Source organism: Lissotriton vulgaris, chromosome 5, assembly GCF_964263255.1.
Source record: "Lissotriton vulgaris chromosome 5, aLisVul1.2, whole genome shotgun sequence".
Lineage (NCBI taxonomy): Eukaryota > Metazoa > Chordata > Amphibia > Caudata > Salamandridae > Lissotriton > Lissotriton vulgaris.
In genome coordinates, this window is record NC_141693.1 from 417,883,260 (window position 1) to 417,906,212 (window position 22,953).

A 22,953-nucleotide genomic window follows, 5' to 3' on the forward strand; every position below is an offset into this window, starting at 1 on the left:
GCTCTCTGAGCTTTTGTCTGTATTTCACAGGGGAGATGGAGTTTCCTGTGAATGGTAGGCCACCCTCAACCTAGTTTTGCCATATCATCTCTCCACCCCTTGAGGTCACTGAAAAGAATACGCTCATTGCATAGCCAGTCTCTGTGCTGCATTCTAGGGAGGTTTAGAAATGGCAGCTCAATCTAAAACTTAGACACATCTCCATCCACCGTGGCCAAACTGTTCCCTCTCAAACTCTTCAGCGAGACATATTGCTTGGAGGCACAGACAGAAGTCTGGGACCTTCCACTGCCAAGTAGTCGAAGCACACTGCCATCAAATTAGCGAGTAAATGCAAGATGTTGACTATGGAGATTCCAACCTCCTCCCCATCCTTCAGAAGTAGATTCTTAGTCATTCCTAGAACGGGCCTACTGCCTCCTTGGGTCTTAGATCTGCCAGATGGGGCAGCAGAGCACTTTACCCACTCGGCCGGGCAGCTCAAAGGATACATGAATCTCAATAAGAGAAATATGCTAAAATATAATGTATATTAAGGAATTTAGGTGAGTCAAAAATGACCCTCTTTTTTGGATTCCTAGACCACGACAACAATAGTGGTCCTAGTATCATGTACCAAACTGAAGTTACAGTTTAAACAAAATTTAACATATGCAGTGCACAGTGAGAACATTATATGTGAGCTTGATCAAAGAGGGATGGTGCAGCCCTTTTGATCTTTAAACAAATCATAGTAATTTAATATGGGTCCAATCTATCGGGAGTGGCATTTTTATAATTTAATTTCACAGATAATTAGTGCAAGAGCATCTTGAATGATATACTGCTAAAGGCCCAACAATCATTAGGAAATCTTAGAATATTTCCCTATACTCAACTGCCAACATCTTTCTTGGTGCGCAAAAGAATCCTAAAGGCCTATAACATTGAAAAAAGATACATAGGGCCATATGTATCAACACATTTCCCCATAGACGACATGGAATGGGCAAAGCCCTTTGATACATCTGGGCCATAGTGTGGTCACGCAGAAAATAATTTCATGAGGAGCTGGGACTAATTTGCCGTTCACTCGCATTAAATAAAAAAAACATAACTTTCTTTGTTTCCAAGTGTTCCAATCCAGCACAACTGGCTGATTCCTTTGCATTGTATTCTGGTCCTTATGCTCTCAATTATTCTTGAAAGTGCATGCCTCATTTGCAACTGAGCTTAGGAAGAATTTAGGGTTGTTTCAAAACTGTTCATAAATAGTAATACAAGTGGGATGTTCCTTCACACCCAAGGCCATCACATTGAAAAAGCAGTTGTAGAGCTGCCACACGCAAAACAACATAACTCAGAATATCTGTGACTAATGTGGGATTGGCCTTACATAGCATTTTGCCTGCACCTCCCAGTGCAACATAGTGGGATATTCATGAGTGGTTTGCATCATGCTTGCGCCACGCAAAGTGGTACATGCGTGACACAAACATCTAAGTCAGATTTATGAAGCCATGCAAAGCCACTCCAGGGAGGTGTTCTGTGGGCATTGCTTGGGTGTTCCCATGCAACTCCAATGGTTTTTGACCCAGTTCCAGAGTTACCAAACAGAGAATGAGTCAAAAAAATATGCCACTAAGGAGAGGCATAATGAGGAGAAATATGTTTATTTTTCTTAATATGTTTCCTCTTTCTCTGAGTGCTGCATTCTAGAGAACATATAGAAAAAGGAAAAAAAGTCTCTCAGGATTGTTTTTTGCAGGAAGGTGCAAGGGTTCCTGGGTCGGCGCTAGACTGCCAAAACGGCACAAGGGGAAAGAATGGGAATGTGCTGTATTGGATAAAAAAAGGGGCATTCCTGCCCCTTTCCTGTGATGCATGATATCACAGCAAGGTGACTTGCTGAGCTGCCCTGTGCCACAAATTTTGTAAATATGCCCCATAGTTTTGTAGCTTGCGTGTATCTTCCTCCAGTGGGATTTGCAAAGTCACTTTACTTCTTTAATTCGCATTGCATTCTGGTTCTTGATTTGCTTTGTTCTGTTTTGAATGCTTAAGATGGGCAAAGCCACACTTCATTTATAAATTTTATAATTTCACTTTATTGTAGGGGTGCGTGAAATTACGTAATTCACTTGATTATATTAAATGTAAAAACGGAATGACAGGGGATACCTCAAATACAAAACGTATTTCAAATTACTTGCAGAAGAATAGTTTGAGATAAAAATTGGCAGGTGAGACATCTTCTGTGCAAACTAGTCTCACATATGGAAAAATCACTTGAAATATGGCAAAATTTGGGACATAAGTAATTCTTGAATTGTGCAAGCGTTATACATGTTTAGTAAATGCCTACTTTATAGCTGTTTGGTGAAAAAATAATTGCCTTCTTGCAACAAGAGCATGTAAGAATTAGCATTAGCCATAACTGAAGAGCAGCTCTGCAACATCAACATGCATGTGTCTGTAACTGGCTTATAGCACAATACAGGATCTTCTATGTAGATTTTCAGAATTCTGCCTTGATACTTGACTCCTTTGTTCCATATGAAGATGCCGGCACCCTGCTACCATTGCTAACAGCGGTACAAAAGGGGGTGGTAATGGACGGAGCATCTGAACCAATCAAACACTCACACCCAGTCAAAAGATCTGGGTTTAATCAATCACCATTCTTTAGCCCACTCTGCCACCCCAGTTCAGACATGGCTATATGCAAATCAGCCTGACCCTATGCCTCATGGGAACAGTCCAGCCCGAACTGCCAAGCCATGCCTTCCCTGAACCGGAAACAAGCTTCCGAGGACCGGTTTCTGGCATTCCAGCTGCCTTCAGCCCGGCTTGCTTGAATCCAGTGGCAAAGTGAGCTTTTTGTACCACACCATTGCTAACAGAGCACCTGACCTTACTTTCAGGACCTCAGAGAATTACTACTCTCATAAACACATTTGTTATTTAGGCCAATGAAACGCAAACCAAGACTCCATGATATAACTTCGGAATTTTGCTCTTCTTTGTTTTATGATGTCTACACTGTTTGAAATTGCCTCAGTCCTACAGGCGAACAGCAGACGCAGAACCGAATAGCTAGCAGTACAGGGCCGGGATCTTTGATGATTGTGTTACCATAAGACCACCCCTCATCTCTGCACTCGTGAGGAACGTGCAGTCCACCGCATTTTGGTTGGACATCCCTAACTGAGAACGCCTTACTTAGGATAAGTATAGCAACATGGCACCTGCATGATATTTAAATAATTTTTGAATCATCTTTCTGCTTTCATACTTTTTGCAGGGAGGGATATTACTTTCATTTGTACCCTGACGAAAGCCGTGGACACATTGGGCCTTACACCAGCTGAAACATGTTGGCATACATAGGGTTATAGGACCATTATATCCTGGGGACACCCTTTTTCTGAACTTTTAATGATCACTATCTCTCCACCTGGAGTAGATGGTGTTTTTTTAATCTTTAACCCCCCTGTCTATTTCTCACAAGAGCTCCCTGGAAAACGGTTGAGCCCACCCTGGTCTGAGGAGCCAGGGTGCTGTAGGAGCCAGGATGCCCTGATGATTAACATTCAGAGGAGACCGTATACACAACCGTATACACAAAGAAAACAGACAGGAATACACACCTGCATTTCTCAAGTTTCCACCAACGAAATCTGCGTGAGAATCTACCATACAGCCAGTTCTTAAGAATAAGGCGTAACTGCACCAAGAAGGAGGACTACTATAACGATACCAGACTTCTTGTAAATGAACTAGCTGAGAGAAACTATCCAAGAAAATTGCTGAAGCGCGCAATGAAAAGGGCTTGGGTCAACCCTAGCGACACCCTCCTAACACCAAAAGTAAAGCCGGACAATATGCCATTGGTCTATGGCACCACATTTTCTGGTCTCATCAACGAAGTGAAAAAAATTGTACGATAAAACTGGAACGCAGTAAAGGGTCGCGAACCATTTGCACATACACTCATATTTGCTCTGAAGAAAAACAAAAGCATAAAAGAAAAGTTAGTGCCCGCAAACACTGTCCAGTCGCAACGTACACTGTTGTCCTTACCTCAAATCAAAGAAGATGTGGAAATTGCATTTCATGCAACAGCACGTATATTTACATACGGTAGCAAATATATGAAGCATGAAGAGTTCATGAATTGCAACACACGTAATGTCATCTATTGTGTAATATGCCCTTGCCCAAAAGCCTACGTTGGGAAGACCACCCAGCCCATAAAAAAGCGGATAACCCAACACCGCTCACGAATTAGATGTAAGACCTTAAGTACACCGATGGCAACACACTGCATAGACAAAGGCCATGGCCAAAATTACATAAAACGGACAGTGCTAAAGCACGTAACTGGAAATAACATCGACAATTTATTATCCAGATTTGAAGCAAAAATAATAATGTATCCGGGTACGAAAGAGAATGGTCTGAAGTGAACGAAATGAACCAGATAACACACTGTGCATAATAGGAATACGTGCAAGTAATGATAGAAAACTGCACATCAGAAAGTCCGGAGTTCGGTACAACAGCTACAAACAACCAGTATTGCCCCAGGTCGAGCACATGAATGCTCAAATCCCAAAGCGCCAGGAGGACATCCATCGAGGAAGTGCAGATTAGTCAGAAACGTTGTCCATGATTGAAAACCATGATATGTGCCAGCATGGGGGAGATCTCAAAATACACTTGTATATTTGAGGCACTATATGAATAAACCACCAAAGGTAGATCAACAAGTTGTACTGCTACCACTGCAACATTCATTACCATGAGAACGCCAACACAGGAAGTCAGGCGAAGTCAGGCAAAATACGCCCCATACGACACGTGCGTAACCATGTCCAACACAGGCAAGCGGTAGGAAGGAGAACCGGGTTGTTCAAATGCCGGTCGTCGTGTAGTACGTAAAAATGCCTGGAGAACTGAGGAGCAGAAACCTGAGGACCCCAGATGATAGCCCGAAAATCGACACGCTCACCATCAACATAAAACAAGGTTTGCGGGAGAAGCTGCGTAGAATGCTGCCATACACAAAACTCTAAATGTCGATCACTTGACCACGCATTTCATTTGCTGTAACTCATTCAATACAACGGCGGGCACTGACAGAGTAACGGGGAAAGCAGGAGGCACGTACATGTTTTGTAAATTCCCTGGACGATGGGCAGTTTACGATCACAGAATGAGCACACACTAACGCCCAAATCAGTTTCAGCATGTGCAGCACGTTTCCTAATCTAATTGTGCTTTTTAAAAAAAAACACCAATCCTTTAGAACGTAATCAGGCGACAGTGCATGCCTTAGATTAAATAAAAACATCGAGCCCCGAAACTAAAGGTATTCCATTTTCTTTACAACCATAACCCTAGAATGCCAACATATAGAAGGAAACAAAAAGAACAGACTGAACTGAAGAGTTAAGTGGGCTATAACCAACTGCACTCCGGTGTATTACGAAAGCCCAACCTGGTATGTAAGGAGTCAATCACAAGTATTACTTAAGAGTAATTAGTAGAAGGAATAGAGTCACAGTATTATTATTTTCATTCACATAGACTATAAATAACTGTACACCGGTGCATTACGAAAATCCGATCCGGTATGTAAGGAGCCAATCACAAATATTATTTAAGTGTAAATAGTATAAGGAATAGATTCATATTATTATTATTATTTTAATTCACATAGGCAATAGATGTCCTACCCGAACACAGTCCTGCCCTGATGAAGACCTTCTTATAAATATATCAGCTTGGTACCCCCCAATGAAGGTCGAAACGTGTTGGCTCTTATCACCAAGAGGCCTAGAGCAACCAAGCACAATATCACGCCAAATATTAAATGTCTTGCACTGGACTTAACAAGCCAGAGATTAGAGTTTGAAAATGAGTCTCTGACCTCCTTAGGACCTAGAGAATAGACAACATTGAGGACCTACATAAAAAAGGTCCCGTTACTAAACGCAATTCAGTAGGACTATAACATTCTGATTGGAAGTTTATTCTTTTGAAAAATGGAAAGCATCACTATACTTGTGTTTGATGTTGTTTTTATGTGTGAAAAAATTATTTGTTGTTAGTGATAAAATATATGTATGTGATGTAAATACTGTTTTTGATTGCCGCTTTTGAAAATAAGTTTTTGTACAAAAGAAACCCCACAGAGGTGTATGTTTTAATGCATCATGTGATGGGAACCTCCACTCAGAGTTAATAAAAAGGACTACTGTGGCACAAGTAAAGTTTCATTTATGGTTTCAGAGGTATTTGTTTGTTTAGATATGATTATATTGATTCCAGCCTCTTGTTCCTGAACTGAATCACTCCCTTTCTATGTAGTCCCGATGATGAAGCATGACACTATTATAGTGTGTGAGGGGAATTTAACAAAGAGGTTGTACTCCCAATAAGGGTAGTCATCACTCCTCATTTTGAGAACTGGGCCCACTCATTAAACTTTATTTCCTTTGGTTGGTTTGGATACTTTTTTGTCTATGAACAGTAGGGCGAAACATGTTCTGGCTGCTTCTTTCTAAATATGGAACTACAAATTCAAGAACATTTAAAGAATTTTAAAAATCTACTCAGAAAATCCTGTATTGTATTCTATCTAGATTGTAAGACATTTATGAATATTTATGAAAATGAATCATTTATGGATTCAATCATGCAGTATAGTTAGATGTTTTTACACTTCCTCTAACTCTTTGACTTGTCCCAAAAGCAGTAGGCCCATCCCTTTCTTGCCAGTTGTAATCTTACCTACTTATTTACCTCATAGTCTGTGTGGCAGTGGACTTTAGGAGCAAGAGAATTTCCTCTTTTTCACAATGGAATTTAGCATGGCGTGGCTGTAATTAATTCAGTTACCAGTAGCAGCTGCTGGGGTTTTGGGGAGGAAGTAAAGAGACAATAGGATTCTTTAAGCACCTGGATCTAATGGATCCCCTTGCATTCCTCCAATTCTCTCACTTGCACCCCCGTTTCATTGGTCCTATTTACTAACATGTCAATTCTCCACTTCAATTTACAGTTAGAGAACTGAATTAGTGAAGCAAGAGCATAGCTTGGTACCGAAAGCCCTGTGCTGCACCATAGACTTATGCTTCATTGACAATATTCCAATATTCTAAAGATGGGAGTCAGTTTATGCTGGGAACCATCATTACTGACGTGCAATCAAATGAAGTTACCTAACAACACATCGTAATTCAAGCCACAAGGTTGTACTACCCTATGGGAAGCAAACAATTTCTTCCCTTAAAAATTGATAACAATCCAAAGGGTGGCATTTTTAAACAACTTTGAGATTTGACAAAGGTGGTAAAATAGAGGTTAAGAAAAAGCAACGCATACCGTCCACCAAAGTGTAACTCACCTAACTGTCTATTCTTGTCTTTAACAAGGATGATTTCAGGAATTTCACCCAAATGATTTATATCAATTTCTCCATTGAGCACAGGCGTGATACTTGCATGAGAGTCATGCTGGGCCATCATGGCTTCTGTATGTGAGATGTCAACTGAAGAGTAGCACACAGGCACTGATGCATCTTCACTTGAGAGGTCAATGGGATAGGGGGGCAGTTCCATCATTTCATCTTTTCTTGAGATGTCAGTGGGTGACAGAGGTAGATGCAACGGGGCACCTTCACATGAGACATCGATGGGATAAGGAGGTAGGTCCATCATTTCATCCTCCCACGAGAGGTCAACAGGGAAGGCAGGCAGCTCGGTCATCTCATTCAAGTAGTCCGTTGGATAAGGGGGTAGTTCCAGTAAGGCATCCTCGTGGGAAAGGTCAATAGGGTAGGATGGCAGCATCATGGTGTCATCCAGTGTTGAGTCAGCATGATAAGAGGCCAATGTCCCCATGGATTCCTCATATACAATTGAGTCAGGGGTAAGAGTTGAAAGGTTAGCATGATGCAGAAATATTCCCGTCTCCTCAGAAGTGGCACTTTTTTCATCGATCTAGAGTAAAACAATAATAGTTTAATCTTTACCTTTCCATGTCAAGTTTTCCCATAACCATTGTATTCCAAGACTACTGAATTTCTCATACCATCTCTCCCTCTATTAAAAACATTTCTGTTACTTGGAAAATAACAATAAAACAATAGTAAAATAAGCATTAACAATGTAAATAGGGTTGCTATTGGCAAACTGGTGCGATGATTATTTTTTACTGAAAGACAATGCCACAAAATAAAAAAAATAAAGAGAACATGCAGCCATCTCAGTGTGGTGGTCATACGCGTAAAATAAGATGTGAAAATTAAAAAACTTAACTATCACATATATTTTAAATTAATAATACGGTGCGTCCTAGCAGGCAGGTGTAATTAGGCCCCTTTCTAGTGTCAAGGTACATCACAGAAAAGTATGAATATTACTGACAGAAAGTAAAGTTACTATCAGCTTAGCATTACTGTAAGCTGACCAAATTGGTTAAACCCACAAGGAACGCTAAAAAATGATAATGAAAAGAAAGAGAAAAACATAGGCAAAGTGAAGTATTGTCTCGCAAATGGTGGCATTGAAGTGCTCTTTTTTTTTTTAGATTATGTGCACATGTTATTCGGCATACTGCTGCTCTCAAAGTGTCAGAAAGCCAATGACTGTAGAGGACTGGCTTAATGCCTTAAGCTGTACGCTCTAATGAGCTAGCTAGCAAGTATTTAGTGCTAATGTAGGGGTCCCCATATTTTCCCAAACTACAGAAGTAAAACGTGAACAGACCAGTTGATGAAAAGAGCTGACCCAAATCCCTTCTGTGTATGTATATTTATTTTCATTTTTTTTATTATGAGGCTGTTGACACAAGTAAAGTTGTCTGTGTACTAGACCTACAAAGTTTCATAGGAAAGGCCAAACCGTTTTCTTTTCAAAATCCGTCCTATGACATACATGGATACAATTAAAATACAGATTTTCGCCTCTAATGCGCAAGAGTCAGTTGCCTCATTGCTTGGCATTTGAAAAGAGAAACAACTAAGCTTTTAATATAAGGCAGTTACTCTAAAACACACTAACAAAGTACTTTCCGAGTTTTCCAAACAAGTAATTATTGTGAAGTACTGTACAAACACAAGGTTGGGTGGGTATCTTTTGGCTCATACAGAAGAGCGAAACCACTTAGGCATGCAGCTGAACATTTTTGTAAATAGCATAGTAACATTAGTACATGCCAGGATTAGGCCGCAATACAACAGAGTTTATCGCAAGTTTAAGTCCAGCCACCTGCCTGACGTTCTTTTCTTTTCATGTATTTACTCTACACTGATGTATGTTTGGTGATTTGTTGGAATTATATTTTTTGAGCATGTATTAAAATTGGATTATTTATGAATTGCAGGAAATTAGGAAGCCAAGTTTGCCCAAGTAGCTACTCTTTTCATGAATATCCTCTGAAACGCTACTTTTTAGGTCTCTGCTGTAAACAGTGCATGTGTTGTTTCGAAGAGACAAGCTGTATCTACTTTTGTGGGCTTCAGCCCGCTCATAGGCTTCCCATTTGCTCGCTCCATCATCGCTCTCCTATTCTTTCTCCCATTTGTCGACAACAAGCTTTTGTCATGCCGCTTCCTGTGTCTGTTTACTCCTTCCTGCGAGCACGGACCAAGTACACTATCCCTCATTTTACTACCATTTTAGAAGCTTTTAGTTTCTTGGTAAACATGTCCTCCTCAGGTGTACTGTTGTTTTTATTCACTCCATCTTCGAGCACTTTTTTTTTAAATTAGCTCGTCCTTCTTTTCATTTTGCTGTCCATCAATGCCTGCACATGGAAACGGGTGGGGGCAACGGGTCATGGCTGCGGCGTGATTTTGCCATGTGAGTGTGTTACACACAGTTTTTTGTTTCATCACACAGTAAAAAAAAAAGGGAGTGCAGTGTCACTTTTTCCCCGAGCCCCGGTTTCTCTCCATGTCCACTCCGACGCTACTGGGAAATTGTGTTAGACCCACAGCTCGGGTTTAGTTGTGCCCCTGTGACTAGTCCCCATAAAGAAAGCGTGGATTTTCCTTACACAGTTAATGCTACTGTTTTATTAAGCAACTGCTGCGGTTTGCTGTTTCCTTTGGGGGTACAGCAGTTACTATGCCTGCCCACACTGCATCCAGTTGCACGTCCTTTGCTTGCCGTTGCCTTGTTTAAAACTGCGACACCTATGACTAGAAATTCATTACTGTACAGCAAACTCAGCAGGGATGGGAAGAATGGCGATGGGGAGTGAGTGTGAACGCTGGGCTGCTGCTTCAGGGTCCTTCCTGGAGATTCTAGGGCACCTTGGTAGGGGAGACACATTGAAATCTGGAGGCCAGTGTGTAAGCACAGGCTCGGCATTGAAGAGGCCACTTACTGTCAATCTGAGCAGAGAGACACGTAGCGAATCACGGCTAGGCAGTAATGTGGCACACCTGTCCCTTATAATTTCAGCTAGTCCACGTTCTTTAGCCAATATAATTTGTTTACACAATACCTTTTCATACTATTAATGAGAAAAGTGAACCTAAATGTTGAAAAAAGATGATCCTTAAAAAGCAATAAGTGGATAAGATGGGCATGCATTAATTAGGATACTTGGCCACCATACAGTGATTACAGCTTTTTTTATCCTGTGTTCATCGCATGTGTGTGTATGTCTTGTCAGAAAAATCCGTCAGTGACCTAGTGGTTTCTCTTGAATCGCAGCAGGCATGGGCCTGGTGCAGTGAGTGGTGGCACTTGCACTCCTGGGGCACTGAGCAATCAATACTCAGCAGCAGCAAAGTACCGGTGGCTCGGTGCTTAGTACACAAGAAGTGACTGAGAGAAATGGCAAGAGCCAACTTCTCTCTACTGTCAGTGCTCAGCCTGTTGCACGTGGGCATGTAAACAATCAGGGCAGGCAGCAGATACATGGGGCACCTCATGTCACAACATAAATGGCTCCCCATGCCAGTGTATTACTAATAAGCCCCTCTGTCCTAACCACAGCGCTATGAAGTTCCAAATCACTGGCAGCCACTTTGCCACAGGAGAGCCCTTCTGCCCCATCTATACAGACAAGCTCTGAATCCCTAGCTTCCCTATGTACACCTGTCCCTGTTGTGTGTTTGGGGGAAGGTACGCACACACTGATGTATGTGGTGTGCTTTACTCATCATTAGCATGTATGCTCGTCCTTGCATAGATGGACACCTGAATTCGATCCCTCCTGTTTGCACACTCTTCCTCTTTCATATGTGGGCCTTCCCGGTGCACTGGGTTCTGCCTGTTTGTATTTGTGCCGCAAATGCCCCTTTCGCCATCTCTGTAATTAGGCACTCCCATTGTCGAGACCAATTGGCTATGACAATGCTTGTTATATTTACAAGTGAGCAGCATAGATTAGTATGCAATAAGGGTTCTAGAAGACCAGTTAGGCAGCTCATTTCCAGAAGGCCACCTATCACGGAGGACACTGCCATGGCCTACATCCCATTGTTAGAACAGATTTATTAACAAAGCTAATGTTTATTAATCTGTTTTTAAATGACCTGGTTCTGTGCCTAGTTGCACTGACAGCTGAAGAAACGTGACTTTTAAAAGCGGCACTATGTGCATGTTTCTTTCCTTTCATCTGTCTTTTCTCATGTCTGACCTCATGTCGATGCTCTTGTTGACTTCGCACTTACATATTTTATAGGCTCTTCACTCATTTCTACAAAGGCAAACCCTATAACAGACTATTTGATTTAATCTTAGAAACCCTTTACTACCATTCAACAGATCGGTCCCTATGTCAATTGCGATTTGATTTTGTATAAGCCCTTATGATTTTGTCTTTGAATATTGTGCCTTGAGTCCTCATCCTTTGCGACTCACACAGCCCCAATCCTACGTATCTGCCATTTGATAATATTGGTACAAAGTGCCAATGGACTCGATCAGACTGGCCTATAGGGCAATGAGCCAGTGTCCGATGGGCTCGCCTGAAAGATCAATGTGTGGGCCATTTGTTTAGCAGTGTGTCGGGTTGTTTTATGGCCAGGTGGATCAGATTTCACTGTTGATCCCCCTGATGTTACCACAAACATTGCCTGCAGTAAACACAAACCATGCAGTCCCCCATACCTTGCAAAACACCCTTACAGTAAGTGTGATTTGCAAATGAGGGCCACTTTTTAGCTATTTAGGTTTGCTAATGGGGGGCACTTTTATTTTAGTGCCTGGGCCAATTTTATTTGCCTCAGATTGACTCCACTAACAGATTTTTGGTGGAGAATGCGGTAGATGGGTGAATATTAGTATAAACTGGGGGAGATCGATGCAAAATTTGGTGCAAAATTTAATTGAATATTTGCACCCAAAAAATTGTCTGAAGTTAGGGAATCCTGGAACCACATGGATTATGCTACTGTCAGGAGTTGCATTATGTGAGTATAAATAGGACTTTATGAAGTGAGTTGTTTTGCATAGTGAATTATTTTATGCAGGTTGTGGTAAAACACGTGTGTTGTTTTGTGCTGTGGAATGTGAGCTTTGCGGCGCATGCAATTGACACAGAGTATTTTTTCATTGGGTTTTGAGTTCTGTTTTGCACAAGCTTTGACATTTCATTGTATACTAATGTTGTGTGCGTATTACTGAAGTTGTTTTAAACTATGCTCTCGATGAAGAAATATTGAGATTTTATTTGACTTATGTGCAAATGTTTTTGGAGTTGTGTATAAGGTTTACCAATTCATGAAAATGCAAGATCTCAAGATAAAATAGTATGATTGTATGATAAAATGTATGTGGCATCACATCAGGTTAAAGGGTAAAGTTCTATAGTCTAGCTGTGTGTGAATGAATCTGATTAGGGTTGTTTATTTCTTGGTGCATGGGAATAGACACTGGCAATAGAGACGCTGACCCAAATATTGGGTCACCACTGGTCTAGAGCCTATCTTGATGTTATTGAAAGCACTTCTCTTTTGTGTGGTGAGTTTGATTTAGATCCCTTATCCTGGTAGGCAGACAACGTATTTATTTGGTGGATTTATGTAGTGCGCTTCGAGTCTCCCTCTGAATTTGATTTGTGATTGGTTGTATTAGTATTGTATATCGTGACTAAGGTTGAGAGTACAATCGATGCGCATTTGAATAAACCAGCGATTCCTACTAATGGGGAAGATTCTTCCTCCACAATTTGTATCCCTGCCCATAAAATGATGCTAATGGACTATGGGTTACATACATGTTTATGGCTTAAAGGATGGAATAAAGTTCCTGCTAACAATAATTGGTAACAGTTTCCTGTGTCTGATAAATTTGAAGTGAAAAATACAGAGAATTTCAGGCTTATCATGTTTGAGATGAAGCCACAGCCTAGACCTGTAAAGTTCGAAGCCTTGAATGAGTTTAACTATGAGGTGAAAGAGAGAGCACATAATAAAATTGATACGGTTGTGTAACCATTGGATGGGTGTGAGATTGCATTTACGGAAGTAGGGATGGAGGCAAGAAGTGTTCGAAACTTTTGATGCTTTCCCTGTGGTTACTGCTGAAACAGGCAAAAGAAAATATAGGATGACAAAAATAAGAACAAGAAAGAAAAAGAAAAGAATAGGAGTGATTCTGAGGGGGCGGCTGAGGTAATGGACAGACTGTTGACTGAAGTGAGACCACATCCGTATAATGAGGTTCATGTACAAGTGTAGGTGGAGAAGATACGACTAGGGGAGTCAAGTATATGGAGAGATGAGGCTGTGTCTAGTTTGTCTTAATGTAGTGTGATGAAAGCAGTGGAGATTGATCCTTTCAGACTTTGCAGATAACCTCAAAAGAATTTACACAACATAAACCTCCAGAGGACCTAATCTAGACTCAGGGACCCGCCTTGTATATCAAGTCCATACCAGTCTAGGGGTATCTTTATTCTAAAAAATATGATTCTTTTAAAAGGCTACTTACAGGGTCAAATATAAAATCACTGCAAAATGCTAAACATATCTACCAAATAAAATAACTCTTAGATACATCAACACCAAGAAATAATCAAGGACACATCTAAAAGCCTGTTCATTCATATGACCCAAGCCCTCTTGGGGAAGTTTGAGATTGCACATTATTACACCAAATTGGGATGGATAATTCAAGAGTTCCGTATTCACTTTCCCTAATATAGTTCGTTTTCCACTATGACCCAAATTGATACTTGTTTCAGTTTTCATACACATACAGGTTCATACAAGACACAATGCACAACATCCATTGAGTATACAAGCCAATTCTATTATAAATTAGTTAGAGAGTAGTCAGCACATAATGTGAATTGAGTTAAAACAGATGGTGGATTACAAACAAACGTTAAAACTTTTCCCTTGTGCCTATAAAGTGCAAATGCATTTGTGCTTGGTGGTGCTCTAAGCAGGTAAACTTTCCACAACAACATCACCTTTAGCTAGGGGCTCTATTTCTCACACCCACAGTACGAGACAATTTGTATCATTGTAAAGTACAAGTGCATTTTCACTTATTAATAATTTGTGAAGGTAAACAGACAACTACAATAACACCTTTAACTTAAAGGTTCTAATTCTCCAGGCCCATTCTGAGAAATGAGACACGTTATACACTATTGCCTCCTTAGTGTCGTATCTGATAATTCTGGATCTTCCCAGTAACACACTGAGACAATCCATTTGGTGGTGTGTTATAAATGGGACAGAAGAACAAAAAATGGTCAATAGATTTGTCTGTCTGCAAACAGAAAGGACAATTGGAAGTAGCCAGACCATATTTGTTCCGTTAAGAGGTGAAAGAGTGTAGTAGTAAGATACCATACCACAGTTGTATATACAGTATTTTGGCCTGGACTGGGTATATTCTGTCCAAGTAAGGTTCAAACGACGGGCTACATTTGTGACTCAAACACTTGTCTGTTAGGCTCCGCACTTTTTGATCTTTCCATAGTTGTTCCAGTTTGCTTTCGCAATAGATACGTTTTAGTGTCTCTATGGTGCCCTGAGTCGTCTTCTCAGGGTGGGACCACACCTCATCAATCCTAAGGCTCTCACACAATACTTTTATTTTCCTTAGCCAGGGAGCTCGAGTCGTCTTATTGAGCCTCATGATTTCCTCTAGGGACTTCCTGTAGTTGGCTAGTTCAGGGGTGGACCATATGTGAATCCAAAAGTTAAGAGTTTTAATAAAATGACATGTTCTATTCTTTTAAGTCGTATGTCAAATTGTGATGGGATTAAAGGGGTGCATCTAGGTAGATTAAAGAGAGACCTAACAAATTGGTTTTCAACATTCCTAAGTGGGGCTGTATCTGTCCAACCCCAGAGTTCAGCACCATAAGCAGCCCCCAAAGGGCCATGGTCCTATATACATCCAGGGCTGGTGTCACTGCACCACTGGAAATGGCCATGTATTTCTTTCCTATCGCCATGGCCATTGGAGTAGTCATTTTACCTTTCCTTAACTGTTGGTCCCAGGACATATTGTCAGAAAGCCTGATCCCCAGCTAATAGAAAGATTTTACTTGCTCCATAGGGGCCCCCTCAATCCTCAATTTGCCCTTGAACAAACGATGGGGATTTAAAACTATACATTTTGACTTCTCTGGATTTATCTCGAGGTCCCTTGCGCAATAAAAGGATGAAAAACGATCTAGCAGCAGCTGAAGTTCACACGAAGTGCCAGAGATTAAAAGCATGTCATCAGCAAACATTAAAATTGAGCACTCATACCTGCCGATGTTGGTGCATCATGATTGCAGTTCACTAGCCATTTTATTGCTCCATTAATGTATAGACTAGAAAGAGTCAGCGCCAACACGCATCCTTGCCTGACATCTTGGTTAATGCACATCTTAGATGTAAAGTCTCCTTCCACATTCCACCTAACCTGTGCGTACATTTCAGTCTCTATGGTTTTTGAAATATCTAAGAGATTCTCTGGAATGCCAAAGTCATCGAATACTGCCCAAAGGTGCTCCCTAGGGACCTGGTCAAAGGCCACCCTCAAATCAATGAAGGCGACACATCAAGTAGGGCACACATATGTCAGGGTGTGACAGATGTTGGTCTCCCGTGATGCAATTGGAACCTCCGGACTTTTTCCTTTTTTAATAGATGCAATGCCTGTGCAAATTCAGTTAGCCCTAGGGCTACCTCTCTGTCCTGGAATTTTTGTCCCTTCTGAATTGTACTACTTCTCTTAGATTGATGAATGTCCTCTGTTTTCCAGACCTTGTATAGCTCAGTAAAGTGAGCTTCCCATACATCGGGTTGTAATATTGTACCCGGATGATTGCTAGTGGTATGCAACCATGTTGCTATTAGAAACCAAAATTCCTTAGTGTTCCTGTTATATAAGGATTCAGTAACTTTTTCCCTGTATTCTTCCTCCCACCCCCTTTTCGCCTGTGTTAGTTTTTCTTTGTAGGTTTTTCTAGCATTCACAATCCCCTTTCGTTCCACATGTCTTTCTGCTTCTAGGAGAACTGTGTGGGCAGTCTGCAGTCCATTGTGTCCCACCCAGAATAGTTTGATCTGTGGTCGCCCCTACATCTTATCTTAGTAAGGAGTAGTTTTAGTTGCCCCATGAGTTCAGAATGAAGATCAACAAAGTTAAGGCATTGGGAACGGAAGTCTCTAAAGGGGCTAACTTTTCTGCAAAGAGATAAATTCCCATCTGAACTTTATCGTCATCTGCAAGTGAAGTCCATTTCATGTTCCTTCTAGTGGTGCATATGTCGCTTCTACTTAGGAGGTGGTAGTTCCCAGTGCAAGTAAATTTGCAAGGGTGCTGACACGGTATTGGGCCGTTAGTGCATCATGATCGCTATAATTTCTTGTTGTTACCATCATGTCTATTAAAGATGGCCAAAGGGGACTGTCCATCAAAATGTAATCTAGATTATTTGTATAAGAGCCTCACTTAAATGTGGGGCGGGCAGGGCAATTAGATTTAGTGTAGCCATTGGCCATGTTCAGTATGTAAGTAGCCATCAGATCAGTTAATTTGGTTGAGTATCCTAGGATGTCTTGTTTTATATCACATTCCTTCTTGTTGTCAGTGTCCCATGACTTTGGGCCATCAGGATTGGAGAGATTTAGCCCTCTGGCAATTTTATATTAAAGTTGCCTGCTATAATTTTATGGTGGGTGTGATTTAAGGGTTCAATAGTGTTAAATAATTGATTCACAGTTCCTGAATAATGGTTGGGCTGACTAGAACAGATGTTCACATTTATGACTGCAATGTCCCCGATCCCCAATGAGGGCCAGCGGGAACAGCCACGCCCAGTAGATCTCTATAATCTGTACTCAAGCTCTTTGCTTTGAGGAACAATTCCATTTTAAGCCATATCAACAACCCCCTGGTGGTCTTCCTGCTTCAGAAGGAATTGTGCTAGATGTGAAAGTGATATAACACACTCTATGCACTGGTTCTGTAGCCCAAGTTACCTGCAGTAAGACTATAAGGAACTGGTCAATGAATACACCCCACCCTCGGATCATCTAGCTTGGCTCTTATCCCCGCCATATTCCAAGACAGTAGTTTTACAGCTTATTTTTTTCCAACATCTTCCCTTGGATATTGTATTGGCATGTTGGCAATCACTCTATCACTCAAGGATTGTGAGTTTGTGTCTAATATAGCTATATTCTCCAAGTGATAGGGAAGTTCTGACTTGTTAATGTTAGGTGGAGGGGCATAAGTCACTAATAATAGATTATTAACTTCTATCTGAATACCTAGTTGTCAATCCGGGTCAGACAAGGCTTTTCCACATTCCATGGGAGTAGTAGTTGGGTAATTGCTAGCAGCTAAGTTCAATTTGTGAATGTTGCTAGTCCGTTTCATAAGAAGTGGGTATTGGCCTTACGTCTTATGCGTGGTTCTATTGTGTGCCTAAACCTATGTTCCAGCCCTACTAAACCTTCCACTAGGTCATAGCTCACTAGCTTTAGGGTGATGTAATCTGTTGGGTATTGTTTGTTGCTAAATCTGGCTGCTCTCAATAGGTCTTATCTTATAACAGATCAACAGCCCCTTATTTTTCTTAGCCAATGGATGGCTTTATTAATTAATGAGGCCTGTGTTTTTCTTGCTGTAGTTGACGTTTTTGACACATTCACCATGTATATGTTCCACTGCTCTTGTTGCCCCCTGCTGATCTTGTTAGCTTATTTAGTAGTGATGTTAATTAGTTCTGTCTCATGTTGTGGGGCTCTTCCACTTTTTTACCCTTCTCGGACTCCCTCACTGACATCATGGGGTCGATTCCGATTCGGGAAAAACCGCTCCGAATAGTTGTTCGGAGCATTTTTCCCGTACAAAACGTACCCTGCAACGCCCCCCGTACGTACGACGAAGTACGATTCGTACCAGGAGCAGGACTCCGTACGAATCGTACAAAGACAGTGGTACAACTCGAATCTCCGCACGAATCTCCCTCGGAACCCGCTGTACGCGACATCTGTACGGTTCGCTGCTGCTTTTTCCGACCCAGCAAGTAGGATCCCTTTTTCTACGGGAGCTGAAAACAGCCATAAAAGCAGAGTTCGCCTCGAAACAGGTACGGAACGGCCCCCTCGGGTATGGTGCGTACACCCCATGATCACAGGGGTACGGTGCGTACCCCTGCGATCACAGGGTGTACGCTACGTACCCCGCAATCTTGGGGTGTACACACCGTACCCCATGTTCGCTGGGTGTACGGTGCGTACACCCCAAGATCGCAGGGGTACGCACCGTACCCCTGCTATCATGGGGTGTACACACCGTACGGTGTGTAAGTGATTGTGTGCTTTTCCATTCGAATCACCCTTACCTGACGTGTACCGTACGAATCGCATCCTCATACCCCGGTCCGGATCGTACTCATCGGGTCGTATGGCATCTGTACGAGTCGTACGGTTCACTGTTTCAGCTGTGCAATACGTACGGATCGCGGCGATTCGGACGGATTGACGGAATACGGATCGTACTACGCGACTCGGATGGACGGGTACGAATTGTACGGCGATGGCACTGGATGAAAATCGTACGGACGTTTTTTTTCCAGGATCGGAATCGGCCCCCATGTGTCTGTATGACAGGTTACGCTAACAGCCCATAACCATAAGGGATGTAAGTGTGGTTCTCTGACATTTCTGGTAACCATAGTTGTAGTTGCTGCACAAGGCCTAGTTATAGTACAGACTATTGGCCCATGCTGGGACTTACCCCCTGGTTCACTTGGAGACCTGAACTTGTCAACCTTACTTCCTCGGTATTTGGGGGTATTTCAGAGCTAAGTGTCAATACTAAAGTTGCTAATTTATTGACCTTTTCGTTAACAGACTTTATTAGATTGCTCATGTATTCTTTCAATCCTGCTGTCTGTTCGTATATGACCTCCATCTGTTTGAATGCAGCGTCTCTCTCTTGAGATATAGATTTGTTATACTCCAGTGTGGGTAGAGCGTGCTCAGTTCTAATTACTTGAAGCTCTTCTGAGTCTCCAAGCCTATCGAACTGATTACAGCATTCAACCATTATTACGGGTGGGAAACATCGTTCAAAGTCAAAAGGCTATCCCTGGACTGGTTCAAGGACAATAACACTCACTGGACTCTATTCTACTCACATCTCATTCACTCAGGGCATCTCATTAGTATGTTCCTTGAATTACTGGTCAACTAAAGTGTAACGTTCACAGTCTTTTATTCAAAATTCAAATAAAACTCTCCTTCCAGTGGGAGACACAAAGATTATTTAAATTTCAGAGAGAATGTTTCTCTGAACACAATTCAAATTGAGACATCTCATACAGTACAATAAAATATATTAAAACAGTCAATAATACATCAAGATAATAAAACATGTATCTAAAAAAGAAGAAAAACACAGGTAGTATAACCTAAATGTCAAGTGTAATCATACCATACATATTCACATAGAAAAGAATAACAAAAGAAAATAATAACAAAAGGAAACCCCCTTTGCTCAATGAAACAGACAATATTGCTACAAATTGATCAGATCCAATACTCTTAACATTAATCACAAGTGGCTTCCAGTGTCCAAGATTGGGGTATAGCTGGAGCCGCTTAGACTTTGTTTGGATTCTATAATATATGGTGCGTCGACACGTTCTGGTGCTTGAGGCAGTAGATATGGTCACACCTTCTTACAACGCGGGGATTACATCGCGCTGCCATTACATCGCAGTTTTAACAATGCAAGTCATTACAACGACTTGCACTAGATTGCGCTCTAGGACAAGGAATGGTATAATTTACTACCCAACACCTTCCCTACTGTATGTAGACTGGAGTTGGAATAGTAAATTATACTACTCCTAAATCTAGCGCCCTCCAACGCAAGTCGTTGTAACGACTTGCGTTGTAAAAATCGCGATGTAATGTACCGCAATGTAAATGTAGGCGTTGTAACATCATAAATCCATTCTGGGTAGGGAGGAGAAGCAGCTGTTGGGTGATCAGCAATCCACACTTGTTGCCCCTCAGATTATCACTGTTGTCATACTCCCTATTCTTAGTGTTATTTGTGGGGTTACCCAGGGTTTGAGGTTTAAAAAAATATATTTAATGTTCCCTTTCGCTTGGGACTTCCCTTTAACCTCGGGGACCTTATTTGCCTTGTTGGCTAGTAACCCTCCTACTTCCTCCAGCAGGACATCCAGGGGCATATGTATAACAACTTAACGCCGCCGTAGCGTAATTTTACGGCAATTTGTTTTTTATCGCCGTATGTACAAGTTGCAGCTAACTGCAGTTAGCATCACTTTTACAAAGTAAACGTGAATTTTTTAAGATCGCCACTTTGTTTAGCAGGACTTAACGAAAATGAGATGCAAGGTGGGCGCTCCCCTGCAAAAACTGTCGCTATTCCCACTTTGTAATATTTACAATGAAATTCCCATACGTCTTAAAATTGGTGGAAACACTTGGGGCCTCATTTCAGATGTTTTTGTGCTGGACAGCACTGCATGGAATGTTGATGTGCTGCCCCTGCGACAAAACAAAAGGGCAGGAATGCGCCCTATCAATAAGTTAGTCATTCATGAAAATGTGTTGCATCGCTGCGACAAAATAGCGTTGCAACACTTTTCACTGCGCCCTCCTTGCGACACCATGGATGTGCCGCATTCAATGTATGGCACTCCATTTCGCAATCAATGACAGATATGTCTGGAATACTGATGTATCTGGCAGCGCTAAAGTCATGCTTTGCTACAGTTGTGGAAACTCTGCCTGTGTGTTAAATAATACCTTCTCCAAGTTGTTGAGATATAAATTAAATAAAAAAGGGGCCAGTATACAACCCTGTCGGACCCCTCTCTGGATTGGGAACTGTCAGGTGACCTTACAGTTGTTTGTGTATCGTACCGCCGCTTTGGTATCCCTATGAAGCTCGCGAAAGAAAAGGTCAATGCCTTTGTCCACACCCAAGCACAATAGGGTCTCCCATAACTTGTTTCTGTTCACACGATCGAAGACAGAAGACAAGTCCATGAAGGCCAGTTATATGCTACTGGGTCGGGCGATGGTATATTTGTTGACGATCATATACAAATGTAACCATTGGTCGACTGTCGAACTCCCTGGATGAAAACCATATTCAATATCAGCTAGAATGGTATTATCGTCAGCCCATGTAGTCAATCTATCCAATAGGATACGTCCCACCACTTTGACAGATGAGTTCAATATGAATATAGACCTGTTGCAGAGGTTACTATCCCTATTTCCTTTTTTAAAAACTGGGACAATAATAATATAGCCCAGGCGTTAGGTCGTCCTCTCTTATTGCTAAGTTAATAACAGTTGTAAGGATTGGCACCCACAGCTGTGGGTAGGATATATAAAGGTCCCTGGTGATACTATCAGTTCCTCGAGCCTTTTTTCTAGATAACCCTGCGATACCCTCAATGACTTCATCGGCTGTAATAACAAGGGCTGATTTCCCTTCACCACCACTGATGGCTATACTGGCATCTAGTGGGCATCTAAGCATTTCCCCAAAATGACCAGCCCATTCCTCTTCTGTGATATGTGCATCAAGAACATGTGTGTTTTTTCCTGACAGAAAAGGACTGTTGACAATGCTCCAAAACTGATTACTATTTTTCAAGGTGCGGGCCTCGATGAGCTTACTCCATGCCTCCTCCCATAGCTCAGCATTGCACCTTGCTAGTTCTGCTTTGTATGTCCCTTTACACCCATTTACCAAAGCACGGTCCCTCGGTTTGCTACTTAATGTCCCTCTCAGAATCCTGGCTGCACGGGAGAAGTCACGATCAATTCATCTCATAACTCGATCCATCGGGTACAAGGGCAGTGCCTTAAGTAGATGTCCTATTGTACAGAAATGGCCGAAAATGGCTCTAGGACAGCCCTCGCTTCTTTCCGCCTGGTTATACTGATATCAATTTCCCTCTTACACTTGGTAGTAGGGACTCATGGAATGAGTCCGGAGTTGTCTGTGCCAACCTTAGCCTTCTACCCTGATCTGTTGCCCTTAGCAACTCACTGGCTACTGTCATTTGATTGAGATTTCCCAGGCCGGGGCCATCTAGTCGAGATACACTGTGGGTTGTGATCACCAAATATGCCATCTTCAATGTAAAAAAGTCCAGAAGAAGTTGGTAGATGGGGCTAGCAACACATATTAAATCTATAAACGTTGGACTCCCCCTCCCTGTGAAAGTGGGCTTGATGTGTTTCATATTTTGGTCCAACCTATCGTCGAGACCCGGTTCAGAGGGAGCATGCAGGTCTACTAGCGGGTGCCTAGCGCCGGGGGCGGTGTGCCAAATACTCTACCACCCCCCTCCCGAGGTCTATGTGGTGACAGTGCCTCACCTTACAAGTGCATTTGAATTTTTTCGGTCTCCAGAATAGAGAGACCCTGAAGGGAATATATCTTTTGTGTTCCCTTTCACTTGCACTTTTTCAGACGG

The 22,953-nt window shown here is 41.8% G+C and overlaps 1 protein-coding gene across 1 annotated transcript in view; it reads right to left on the reverse strand.

Moving 5' to 3' along the window:
- FRMPD2 (FERM and PDZ domain containing 2) overlaps positions 1–22,953 on the reverse strand; it is a 603,077-nt gene that overhangs the window by 184,027 nt on the left and 396,097 nt on the right. The window contains exon 30 of the mRNA XM_086921788.1: positions 7,394–7,988. Coding sequence (XP_086777914.1) covers positions 7,394–7,988 — 595 coding nt within the window. The remainder of the gene's footprint in view (positions 1–7,393; positions 7,989–22,953) is intronic.